The sequence below is a fragment of the Nycticebus coucang genome, chromosome 1 (genome assembly GCF_027406575.1).
Source record: "Nycticebus coucang isolate mNycCou1 chromosome 1, mNycCou1.pri, whole genome shotgun sequence".
NCBI lineage: Eukaryota > Metazoa > Chordata > Mammalia > Primates > Lorisidae > Nycticebus > Nycticebus coucang.
Genome location: NC_069780.1, coordinates 72,254,363 through 72,268,298, shown reverse-complemented (window position 1 = coordinate 72,268,298; position 13,936 = coordinate 72,254,363). Strand labels below are relative to the sequence as shown.

At 34.1% G+C, this 13,936-nt stretch overlaps 1 protein-coding gene across 2 annotated transcripts in view; it reads left to right on the top strand.

Moving 5' to 3' along the window:
- SLC10A7 (solute carrier family 10 member 7) overlaps positions 1-13,936 on the top strand; it is a 333,888-nt gene that overhangs the window by 135,874 nt on the left and 184,078 nt on the right. Inside the window, exon 6 of one of the 2 annotated variants that reach the window (XM_053582258.1) lies at positions 5,736-6,303. The exons of the other annotated variant lie outside the window; for it this stretch is intronic. Coding sequence (XP_053438233.1) covers positions 5,736-5,762 — 27 coding nt within the window. The 3' untranslated portion in view covers positions 5,763-6,303. Of the gene's footprint in view, positions 1-5,735; positions 6,304-13,936 lie in introns of those variants that run through there. 2 annotated transcript variants of the gene reach the window in all.

The window sequence follows — 13,936 nt, the reverse complement described above, 5'->3', positions numbered from 1 at the left end:
AATAAGTGACTTGAGATTTCCCTCATAATGAGGTTTTAATAAAATTCAATAGTAAAGCATCCTGAATAACTAAAATGCTTTCAAAATTTACATATGTATGTTTTTTTCTATGTAAAACCATGTATTTCCAGTTCAACCATCTCACATGTTGCTTCTTCATCGGAAGAAAGGTTTATGCTTTTTAAATAAATATTGGCAATTTTTAAAAAAATTCCATTTGAATTTTTTTTTTGCTTTAATTTCAAAGGATTCGGTTGTGCTGAAAAAAAATTCCCCAAACTAAATTTAGATCACATGATTTGTTAGAAATTTAGCATTTTTTGGTTTAGCGACTAAATTCAATGTTTCCTTATCGCTAAGAATTATAAGTTTAAAAGGAAAAGATAGAACTTTTTGAAATGTTTCTTCAGCCTATTTTATTATTTTTGGTAACTCCTGATCTTGAAGGGAAACCCTATGAATGTCTGTGGCGATCATGCCAAATTGACTGTCTTGCTCCACCGTAGAGCAATTCATAGCAACAGAAATGTAAGAATTTCAGAAACCATATCAAGGAATTACAAAGTTAAATTATCTTTGTGAATTCAAAGATCAAGTCTGAAAAATCATCTGTAACGATCACTGTTTACTTTCTAAATCTCTTCAAGTGTGAAGAAATGGGTTTCTGTCACATAATTCCTCTCTTTTAAAATACTCGTTATTGGTGCTAGGAGAAGTTATTCTAAGATGAACAATTTTCTTTTCATGCCAGATCAGAGGTTAAAAGCAGATCCTTGCCTTGGGCCAAAGAACTAGCTAACACATATTTTTCTTCTCTTGCCCTTTTTTTCTGTCTTCTCTCTTTGCTTTGGCTGGTCCCCCCTTACCATGTCTCTCTATAGAATAGTTAACTATAATAATATAGTTGCTGAAATAAAAGAAATCCCAACACAAATGCTGTGTTTTAGTAAGTTGTGATAAATGTTTATCACCTTTTAAAATTCTTCTTTGTTGTACAAAAATACATGATTGTTTTATTATTTTTGGTAACTCCTAAGCTTACAGGGAAATCCTAATGAATATAACAAAGATGATGATGTCAAATTGAGTTTCTGATAACTATCTTATATAATATCAGAGCAGGACAACATAGAAGAATTTCTGAAATATTTAGAATGATGCGAGAAGAAGCACGTTGACTTTGTTACTCAATGGTTGTTGTGGGGACTGCTTTTTAAAAAATTAGAGCAAAAGTCTTAAATGTTAACAAGCTCTCAATTGTTAGATTTTGTTTTGCTTTTGCCTAAGTCTAGGATGTATTTGGTTTATGGAGTATCTCATTTTGTTTGAAGACTTACTGATTTTTTTTTTTTTTTTTGAGATATAGTCCCACTCTGTCGCCCTGAGTAGAGTGCTCTGCCATCATAGTTCACAGCAACCGCAAAGTCTAGAGATCCTCTTGCCTCAGCCTCCCAAGTAGCTGTGGCGTGCACCACAAAGCCCAGTTAGTTTTTCTATTTTTAGTAGAAACCAGTCTCATTCTTGCTCAGGCTGGGCTTGAACAGTATAGTGAGCTGAAGCAATTCACCTGCCTCAGCCTCCTCAAAGTGCTAGGATTATAGGCGTGAGCCACTGCACCAGGGTTTTTGCTTAATTTTCTTGAAATCTCAACAAACCCAAATTATTCACTCATGATCATGGTCTTTCCTCGCAAAAGTTCATGACTTATAATTATAACACAGGGTTTTTATTAAACTTAAATGCCAGAACAAACAACTTAGTTTTTAAGCAGTATTCAGTACCATCTTAGAGGATGCTATTCCAACTTCCTCCCTTTCAGGGCAAGAACGCGGTAAAACTAGTATTTAAAATGGCCTATCCTGGGCTGTAAAACTTGTCTTATAAACTATGTTTGGATAAAAGGAAGATGTTTCCCACCTTTGCAGAATAGAACCCAGCATCATGCTATGTATTTCATTTGATCAACTCTTTGGGCAAGTGAGCATCATAAAAACTGAATTGCTGAGAACAGACTACTTTAAAGAATACTATGAGTTCAATTAGCACAAAACGTGAAAATAAGATAGAGAATCAGCACACATTCTGCAGTCCATTAGATTCAAGGCATTTTTCTAGATACTAAAGCAAATGTACAAAACATAAAAATGAGAAAAAAAATAAGTAACAATACAAGACTTAAGAAAGACAGAAGACAAGAACAGGGACTGCTTTCAATGAAGTTTCCAGCCCTCAGGCACCATTATGGTTTTTGCCATCTCAGCATACTGTTTGTTAGATAAGACTCACTTTTTAAGTTTAAATTTTTTTCAAGCCAAAATTTTACATCAACACTGTAAGTAAAAAAACTATCTCATCACGAATGGAAGGTAACAAATAAAAGCAAATGGGAGGTGATGGAAAAAATTCAATCTGGCTCCATTTCAAGCAGTGCATTGTACTCAGTTTGAACCATTTATTATGTAATTGTTGATATTCGATTATTTTTTTTTCTTTTATCTACAAGATGGCAAATGTGTCCCTCTGCCCCCAGGAGAACTCAGGGTAGAATAGAAGAGACAGAAACAAAAACAAAACAATAAAGGACAATTTATAGTATGATGATCATCCACTACACCATGAGCGTGCCCAGCCCATTCCTAGCATTCCCAGCCACCATTCCACGGCCTTATCTGTAAGTCTTCTTTGTCTCCACCGCAAATCCGCCACAAACACAATAAGAAAGCATATAATGTGCTCATCTCTGCCCTCCTCCAACCACCCTTGTCATAAGTCTCATAGGCTAAGTATGGAAAAACTAAAAAAGATTTGGCAGTATTTGCGCTGCCCCAGAAGCAGATTCACATAGCCTGGACAGAGAGGACATGGTATGTACCAGCAGAGACCAAAACCAACCGCATGCAGGGTGCCACATGGAATTTGTGCAACATTCTTTAATACAGATTATCTACAAGCTTGATCATGTGGCTCATGTATTATAAAGCAACTTGGAAATCTTAAAGAATGAATATAATTTGAATATTCACATGCTTTGAAAATAAGTTTTTTAAAAATTAAAAAATGAAAGCTACTATTAATTTGTAGCTAGCCTCTGCTGCCTACATAAGGCTCTAAATCTGACAACTACCTTTCTTTTGATGAAAAGTGAAGTTAGCACCAGTCCTACACCCAGAACTTTCTTTTTCTACAATATGAAGGATTGAAAAAGATTTGAAAAGAGAGTATAATCACTAGTATCTGTCCATGTGTCCTTTAAGTTGTCTTTATTTGATTTATACTTTGGGAAACGTTATTCTCTGAACTCATTTCTCAATCACTTCATGAAATAGGTAAATGCAAACCATTTGGGGAGGTCAAGGGAGGAAACCCGCAGAATCCAGGCTCTGCCGAGCTGAGCACGTTTGTGTTTCTTTCATTAGACAGAGTGTTCTCTACATAACACTGGTCCAGAAAAGCAGTCTGCATGTGCATCCCAAGGAGCTGGACAGGCTTACAGAGATGAAAATATCCTATAATAATGCTTGAGCAAGGAATCCCTGTGATAGCTGCATTCAGATTTGTGTTTAAAAGCAAACTTTTATCTGAGGTACCATCATTTTAAATAAAAACAGTCTTTGTTACTTAATAAAAATGTATAGAATCCTTACCTACTCCATTTTAGCAGTGTAATACTCTCTGCTGTCTGACAGGACTTGTGTAGCAAGTAAATGCATTAGTCACAGTGGCCATTTTTCTTGCAAATTTGTGACACAGATTTAATTATAGGAATGACCAATAACTTACAAATCTAATTTTGGTAGAGGCTGAGGCAACTTTTTTTATTTTAATAATGATGGATTTTTTAAAGCAATGATTTCATTACTATTTAAAGAAATCTACTGGTGTAGAACTAGCCAATTGACTAGAGTTATTTTATTAACCTTTAACAAATGCCATGTACTTTCATTTTTATTTTTATTCATTTTTTAAATGTCAGCATTCCTAAACTGGAAAAGTATTTTCTTCTATACCCATTTTGGTAAAATAAATAAATAAATATAAATTATTCCAGGTCAGCATGTTTTTAAAGGGGCTCCTAAGAAGCATGGTCTTAGTAGTTGTTTAAAACCAAAATTAAATTTTTGTAATTTGAGTCCTACTACAGAACTGCTTAATTTTTAGTCTTTAGTAGGAGATGCCCATCAACTACTTATTGGTAATAATTTGGCAAATAGTTCTCATTTTTCTGCTTCTGTTTCTCCAAACTAAAAATTTAGTGTGATTAATCTATTTATTGAGGTGCTATTTGGGGGTCAGGTGTGATAGTATGGTGAGCTAAACAAATAAGATTCCTGCCTTCATCTGCATTGCAGATTGTTAAAGTGAAAATATCAAGTCCTAACTGGATATGTGTGTTAGTGGTGGTGGTGGTGGGATTAGTGTTAAATATTGTCTTACTTCGTGAAAGTTATTTCCATTATTAATATACCTCATTGACTCACATCCCACCATTGCAAAATAAATCCAGGCATGTGGAGAGCAAAGGAGGAGGGTGCCATATAAACTTGTAGGTTCTACCAACTAAAGAGACTTACCTTGCCTTTAATTGTTCATTCTTGTAGTGAAAGCAGTGTCAAACATCCAAACTCCATCATGGAGTCCAGATTTTAAGTAAATACTTGGCATTTCTAAAAAAACAACAGTCTTTGTTATTGAAAACAGCAGAATATAGTTTAAAATAAAAAATAAAATCATGTTCTTTAGTTTATATTTACAGCATGTTGCTGTTCGATCTTATATTAATTTTTTTAATAAAACATTCCTACTATCTGCTAGGCTCTGGGCTGCCTTCTAGAACTGAAAAAAGAATTTAAAAAATGGTGGCAGGCACCTGTAGTCCAGCTAATTGGGAGGCTGAGGCAAGAGAATCGCTTAAGTCCAAGAATTGGAGGTTGCTGTGAGCTGTGACGCCATGGGGTGACAGCTTGAGACTCTGCCTCAAAAAAAAAAAAAAAAAAAATTAACAAAATGATTCCTGCCTTCAAGGAGCTTAAATTCCTAGATTTAAATGATAGTTTTCGTGATGTGATTTCCACAGGCAAACTAATTCTGAATTGTCCTAGGTGATTTGGAACCACAAAATGTGAGGTTTTAATCTAAAAACTTCAAGTAAAGTAGTAGATTATTATGGCAGTTATTTTTTAAAAACTGGTATTTTTCTTGCAACCTGAAGTAAACCAGATTTTATCTTTAAGTTTATGTGTCTGCCAAGTTACATGTTTTGATAAAGCTGTTTGTCACACACCAGATTCAGATCTTCTGTGTATCAAAAGCTGCCTTCGAAGGTACCTTACCATATGTAAACTACTCCGTGGGAACAATATGTTAAACATATTCTAATTGTAGGTTTATTGTAAAATTAAAAAAAATTAAAATCACCTAGCTATAACTATTATTAGCATTTTAGCTTATGTCCTGTATATTAGGTGGATATAGTTACTAATGCATGGTATAGACAATTTTCTTTTCTCCTTTTTCTCTTTAACTATGAGCCTTTCCCCATATTCTTTTTCTACTTTGGCAACTTGATATTGTTTTATATAATCACAACATAATGTATAATAATTTTTGGATAGAGTATTTTTTCACTCTTACAGAAAAGCTGCCACAACAAACATGTTTGTCCATAAATATTTGTATTTCTCCCTTTTAGGATAAAGTAAATGGGTAAAATGCTATATACTTAAATTTTTTTTTAGACAGAGTCTCACTATCGCCTTGGGTAGAGTGCTGTGCTGTCACAGCTCACAGCAACCTCCAACTATTGAGCTTAAACGATTCTCTTCCCTCAGCCTCCCAAGTAGCTGAGACAACAGGCGCCCACCACAACGCCTTGCCACTTTTTTGTTGCAGTTGTCATTTTTGTTTATCACGCCTGTGCCAGGTTTGAATCCACCAGCCCCAGTGTATATGTCCAGTGCTCTAACCATTGAGCTACAGGTGTCAAGCCAAAAAACAAATTTTGATATTGCTAAATTATTCCCAGTAATATTGAACCAATTTATCATCTTACCCCAATAGTATATTTACCTTCTTTTATCCTTGCTGACTCTGGTTGTTGTTTTTTTTCTAAAAATGTTTTAACAAGCTGATATTTTTCTTAATTATAATTTTTGATTGAGTTGATCTTTCATCTGTTTATTATTTGAAATCTTCGGTTATAAATTACTTGTTCATATCCTTTGCTCATTTCTCTTACTGAAATGCTTATTATTTTGGTGTCAAAAAGCTCTTTATATATTGAGTATTTGAGTACTCTATTGCATATTTTATATATATTTTTCTCTGTCTTTGGCCTTCTGATTTTTCTTTGGTGTATATGTGGGTGAGGGGCAATGATTTCTGATTGATAGAAGTTTAAAATTTCTGTAAGTCAGATTTATTGAGGTAGCATTTTTATGCAGGAAATTTGTCCATTTTAGGTGTAGTTCTATGAGTTTTAACAAATGTACCTAGTCGTGTAGTGACCACCTCAGTCAAGGTAAAGAATATTCCCATCGCCTCAGAAAGTTCATTCTCATCCTTCTGTAGTTAATCCCCTTTCCCATATCAGCCTCTGGCAGCCACTAAATTTTTTCCCTGTTCCTTGTACTTTTCCAGAAAGTTATATTAAGTGGAATCACACAATGATTTTGACTCTAGTTTTTTTTTTTCACTTAGCATACGCTTTTATGATTTATCTATGTTGTTACACACATATACTGTATTAATAGCTCATTCATTTTTATTGGTAAGTACTATTACATCATTTATCAATTTACCAGTTGGTGAACTTAGATTGTTTATTGTATTTGGTGATTATGAATAAAGTTCTCATATAGATGCATGTTTCCATTTCTCTTAGGGAAATACTATGCTAAATTGTATGTTGAGGATATGTTTAACATTACAAGAAATTGCCAGCCTGTTTTCCAAAGTGGAATGTATAAGGAATTCAGATGCTCTACATACCAGCCACTGGCATTGGCAGTAGGTTTTATTTTAGTCATTGTAATAGGTGTGTAGTAGCACATGTCATCGTAGCTTTAAATTTGTATTCTCCAGAGGCTAATGGTGTCAGACAGTTTTATGTGCTTGTTTGCCATCTCTATGTCTTCTTTGGTAGAATGTTTGTTCAAATCTCTTCCCTTCTGCCCATTTTTTTATTGGGTTGTTTTGTATAAGTGGGATGAGTTTTTAAGTATGTTTTGGACACTGGTCACTTATTGGGTATGTTTTTTCACAGTAGCAGTTTTGCCCAATCTGTAGCTTATCTTTTCATTGTTTTAACAGTGACTTACAAAAAGCAGAAGTTCAAAATATTTATTAAATCCAATTTATCTGGGTTTTTTTTTTCCCCTTTTTATGGCTTAAGCTGTTTATATCCTATCTAAGAAATCCTTGCTTAACTCAAAGTCACAAAGATTGTTCTCCTGGGTTTTCTTCTGTAAGTTTTAGTTTTTGTTTTTACATTTAGGTTTATGATCCCTTTTGAATTATTGCCTGTATCTGGTACAGTGTATGAATGGGTTAGGGTTCATTACTTTTCTCATTATTGTAGAATTTTAAAGTTTTTTACATCTGGTAAATTTATCCATTTTTTCCCTTTTAGGTCCCATTGCCCTTATATTAATAAAGTTTTTCCTATCACAATATGAGATAAACATTTTTCACATGTATGTTCTTTTAGTTTTATAGTCAAAATGCATATTTAATACTATATTTGTTGAAAGCAAACCCTATCGTATAGGGAGGAGTTCAGTAAGTGTAAATAATAGTTTGAAAGCATTTCACCTGATTATGGCATCCTTGGTTAAAGAAGTCAATTTCAATTTGTTGCTGCTGTTACTGTATTTCCCCCTGGGTAAGTCTAGCTGTGTAGTTTTCTTTTTGAATCTGCGTAGTGATATATATGTTTTTCCCTGGAAATAATTAGATCAGTGTTCATGACTGTTACAAATTCTTTTTCTATCCTTGGCTATTACACATGTTGTTAATGTAATTACTTAAGATAAAATGTTATGTCCAAAATGTAAAATGGGGATGAACATAGAAATATAATTGAAAATTATAGAAACTTCATTTTGATATCAATTTAATTTGCCAGCATACACATAAACGGTAAAAGGTTGCTTTTTGGAAGATTATGGACTAAGGTGAATAGTTCCCTTTAGTAACAGTTTCAGGTAACAGAAGACATATAGAATCAATTTGATTTTAATTTTGGTAATTGAACAGGCTCTGCTGTTCAGGGAAAAGAATGTCCTGTTAATGTGAACGTCGTATCTTGGAGATTAGAGTCAGAGCATCAGATCTTCAAACTCAGATGAACATTGGTTCATACATATTCCATATGCTCAAGTGGTGGTTGTACAGTTTACACACTTTTTCTTCTTTTTTTGTCATAACCACACATTTGTTTGATTTTCCCAAGTAGCTTCTTTGGTGATAAGAATATCTAATATCTAATGTTCACTGTGTTTATAGTTTTCCTTTATAACTATGTTTGGTCTACTGGCTAAGAGCTGTGGTTTGGTTTATCATTCAGACAGTTCCCTTATTTTATTTATTTATTTATTTATTTATTTTTGAAACAGGGACTCATTATGTCGCCCTTGGTAGAGTGCCATAGTGTCACAGCTCATAGACCTCAAGCTCTTGGGCTTAAGTGATTCTCTTCCCTCAGCCTCCCAAGTAGCTGGAACTACAGGTGCCCCCCACAACACCCAGCTGTTTTTGTTAGTTGTCATTGTTTGGCAGGCCCGGGCTGGGTTCAAACCTGCCAGCTCTGGTGTATATGGCTGACCACCATACCTGCTGAGCTGTAGGCACCAAGCCCAGGGAATTCTCTTATAAGTAGTTATTTTCTAAAATGTTTCTAGATTTTCACTTGAAAGCTTAACTTAATATTTTTATGCATTTATTTGGGAATGGGTAATGTCTGCTAACAGTATTGTGCTTTTGGTAATCCGCGCCATCTACACAATGTTGTAATACAAATACCACATACTACTTTTCTATGTCATGCTTGTCTCCCCCCCACCCCACCCCGTGCCTTCAGTGGCTCTTAAATCCCTCCCATCTCATTGGTGATTCAGGAATCTCCCACTTGGCCCTATCCTCTGTCTCTTACCGGTGTCTTTCATTCCCCTATTCACTGTTGATTCAGTCTTCTGGCCTTATCCTCTAACCCCTGGGCATTTTCCTGCTCCTATCTCTTGGCTTGCACTCTTCCCTTCTTTTCATTGTTCTGGCCCTCTCTCAAACCTTGTCTCAAAAGCGATTTCTCCAGCTTCTCTTTTATGTTTTTTTAGCTTTGGGAATGATTTTCTATCTAGTTTACAACTGATTATAATAATTAGTATAGTTATAATAGTTTTCCATCCTCTATGGCTTGTTATTTTTTAAATAAAATATTTATCTTCTATAGTATTATATAATTTATTATTTGTGATGATAATTGTCCATCTCCCCTATTTAAATGAAAGCTCCATAAAAGCAGGTATTTGTTTTTTTCTGTTTGTTTCACTACTCTATCCATAGCACTTACAGTACCTGGCACAAGGTAACTATTAAAAAAAAATTTCTTAAATCAATAGAAGTCATCCAATGAATGCCATTTTAACCTCTCTCCTTCATGTATATAAGATTGTAAAATATCTTACATATAATTTGTACTTAAAATGTACTTTTATTATGATAATCAAATGTTGAAATAGTTTAACAAGAATCTTAACATCTCTTTAATTCAGGAATGTCCAACCTTTTTTATTTTCCACTGCACGTTGGTAGAATAATAGTTGTCTTGAGCCACACAGTAAATACACCACTAATGGAAGCTGATTCACAAAAAAAAAAAAAAAAATCGGTGCATATTTTTTGTGACATTCACCACCGTAAATAAGCAAAAATTGTCCTCATAAAAGTCAGTGCAGCCCGTGGGCTGCAGGTTGGACACCCCTGCTTTAATCGGTCATCTGTCTACCAAATTTGTCTTTAATATGTTAAGGTGATTTTAAATTTTAAGCTTTTAGATCTCAGTAACACATGCTTATAGAAATAAGAAATTTGTATTGCTTTATATTGACAGTGCTGATTTAGAATGGGGATGGGCACTTAATCTGATGTCTAAGTATTGGATAATTCATGACATCGTCTTCTAATAATTCCCTTGAAATAGACTATGGCAAATTGACTGACTGACTCCCATGCTATTATCATATTAATAATTGATTTTAAGTATCAAAGTTTTTCATGAAGACTTCTACAAGTATGATTATTACATGTATTTAAATAGTTAGAAATTCAAAAATAAGAAGATATAGTAAATGATTGCCATTATATAGTATTGTAGAGAATATATACCCTGCAAGTATTTTTATTACTGTTTCTTCTTTACTTATGAAATATATAATCAAGGGGCGGCGCCTGTGGCTCAAGGAGTAGGGCGCTGGTCCCATATGCCAGACGTGGTGGGTTCAAACCTAACCCCGGCCAAAAAGAAAAAAAGAAATATATGATCAAATTGACAAGTGAAAGATGAATTTCTGAACAGTGCTTAAAAAAGAAACTACAGTAATCTAGAGAAGAGGTAAAAGTATAAGTCTGAAAAATTATAGAACCAAGTCAGGGGTGTATAAAACTAGATCAACCCCATAGCTGAGAGATATTAGAAGTACTTAGAAAATGGGGGAGGAAAGGAAAAGAAAAACTAAAAGGAAAATAATCCAAGGTGTTAATGAGGAACCAGATAACTTCAACTTGCAATACGATACGACAGCAGATGAAAGCTAATGCAGTTCATTTTTTCAAAGCATTATGTTACAGCGTTTTACAGTTGAGTTTGGTAGAGTCACAATTTAGAATATTGCTTTGACCTTGGTTTTATCATCTTGTCAGAGGTTAAAATTTGTTAAATGAGATATTTAAAGTAATAAAGATGTAACTGGCACTGGAGAACCTTTGGAGAGTGATATATGTAGTATATCTGTATATGATGGAGTAAAGAAGAGTTGGACTTTTAAGATACTGAAAGAAAGGATATATAGTTAACAAAGTTAATCAGACATGTTTTTAAGCAGGAAAATTATTTCTGTTTTCTTATAACTTAAAAAACACATTTGTGACATTTCTATTTCTGATAGCAGCCTAATAAGTCATTCAAAATCTGATTAGTAGCTGCTGAGGGATACAAATCTGAACCAGATTTTTTATCTTTTTAATATTTAAAATCATCATTAGGAAAGATTATTTTCTTATATACCAAAATATAGTAGATTTACATATTACTTTCTCTTTTTTTAATTTATTTTTATTTTTTTACTTAATTTTTATTATATCATAATTGTGTACATTTATGGGGTACAATATGATGATTTGCTATACAATGTGGAATGCTTAAATCAAACTAATTAACATACCCATCACCTCATTTGCTTATTTTTGTGGTAAGACATTTATGATATACTCTCAGTTGTTTTGAAATGTACCCTTGCATTGCGTACATTAGGTGAGATCTTGCCGAATACCCTCCCTCCACTCCTTTTCCCCCTCCTCTTTCATCATGTGGATCATCTTTGTGTTTTGTTATCCATATGAATGTGTAAGTGTTTACATATTAGTTTCATAATAGCATTGAGTGCATTGGATACGTATTTTCCCATTCTTGAGATACTTTACTGAGAAAAATATGTTCCAGCTCTATCCAGGTGAACATAAAAGATGTAAAGTCTCCCTCTTTTTATGGCTGCATAGTATTTATGGTATACAGATACCATAATTTGTTTATCCATTCATGGATTGAGGGGCATTTTGTATTTTTTTTAATTTTATTTTTTTAATTAAGTCTTTTGTACATAGATCATAAATACATTTATGCCCTTTTCAGTGTGTTGATTATTTATACAGATTGGAGTGCTTAAATCATACTAATCAGCATAGCTTTCATCTCATTTACCTATTTATAGCGTTAGGACATTTGTGTTCTACACATGATAGAACCAACTTGTACTTGTAATGTGCTCCATAGTTATGGTTGCCCTACTATCCCCGACTACCCCTTCCACCCCCTCTCCATCCCTCCTCCTCCCCTTCACTCCTTCATCATAGCCTAAAGTTGTGTTTCATTTTTCATATGCAAGTGTGAGTTATCATAAATTGGTTTCACAGTAGTGCTGAATATATTGGATACTTTTTTTTCCATTCCTGAGATGCTTTGCTAAGAAGAATATTTTCCAGGTCCATCCATGTAAACATAAAGGAGGTAAAGTCTCCATTTTTTTACTGCTGCATAATATTCCATGTGGTACATATACCACAATTTATTAATCCATTCATGGGTTGATGGGCACTTGGGCTTCTTCCATGACTTGGCAATTATGAATTGAGCTGCAATGAACAGTCTGGTGCAAAGATCTTTATTGCCAAATGATTTTTGGTCCTTTGGGTATACACCTAGTAGAGGAATTGCAGGATCAAATGGCAGGTCTACATTTAGATCCCTGAGTGTTCTCCAAACTTCCTTCCAGAAGGAACGTACCAGCTTGCATTCCCACCAGCAGTGTAGATGTGTTCCCTTTGCTCATATTACTTTCTCTTTGCTTTATTTATTTCTGCCTTGTCAAACTGAGAAGGAAAAGGAATGAATAAAGATTATGAAAAACATTATAGAAATGTACAGCCTTCTGTGCCTTTTACTCTTTAATTCACAGGAATTTTTCCTCAAATGTGTTTGAATCTTCATTCTACATCATGAAATATCTCTATAGAATTTTCAATTCATATCTCATGTTTCAAGTCAAACAATTGTTGAAGTAAAAAGGTTAAATTTCCATCTGCAAAAAAATTTGAATAAAAACTCCCATGGGTGTAGGCTGCTTTAACAGTGGAAAACACCCAGATTAGAAAGAATATTTTTCTTACAATGGTATGCTGTTCATTTTTGTATGAATTTTCAAGATATGTTTGAAAGTGACATGAAGTCTCCCTAAGGAGTAATCTCAACAGTCTAGTCCTGAAACAAATCTCCCATCATGTCCAGCAGTTTTTCAGATTCTACCCATTTGTGTCATAATCACTAAGAGTTTTCTAGAGACAAAAATATCATAAAGTAATGAAAATCTCAATTAGCATTTATTTATATCTATTTATATATATTTATATTTTTATTTATATATATTTATATTTATATCTGTCTTACTTTTCCTAGATGTTGGTGCCCTTTCATTTCTACGTGGGATTTCTAAGTCGTAGGTCACTTAAGTACATACATTTTTTAATTTTCAGATTAATATGAGGGTACAAATGATTAGGTTCCAATATTTGTGTTTGTTACAATTTGTTCCAATGGTAGTTGTGCCCCTCATCCAGGAGGTGTGCCATATACCCTTACATTGTGCCCATTAAGTGAGAGTGCACCAATCGTCCCCTTTCCTCTTTCCTCCTTCCCCCCTTCACCCAACTTGAATTAAATTGAGTTTTTCTCTTGTGTGGATATATATTAGTTCATCTACTGGCTTTATATAAGTATTGGGTATATTGGATACTTGCTTTTTCATTCTTGAAACACCTTACTTAAGAGAATTTTCTCGACTCTATCCATGTTAATACAAAAGATGTAAAGTCTCCATCTTTTTATGGCTGAATAGTAATCCATGGTATACGATCAAATAAGCTTTATCCCAGGGATGCAAGGTTGATTTAGCATAAGTATATGTTATGATGTACATTTTTTTTTTTTGTAGAGACAGAGTCTCACTTTATGGCCCTCTGTAGAGTGCCGTGGCCTCACACAGCTCACAGCTACCTCCAGCTCCTGGGCTTACGCAATTCTCTTGCCTCAGCCTCCCGAGTAGCTGGGACTACAGGCGCCCGCCACAACTCCTGGCTATTTTTTGGTTGCAGTTTGGCCAGGGCCGGGTTT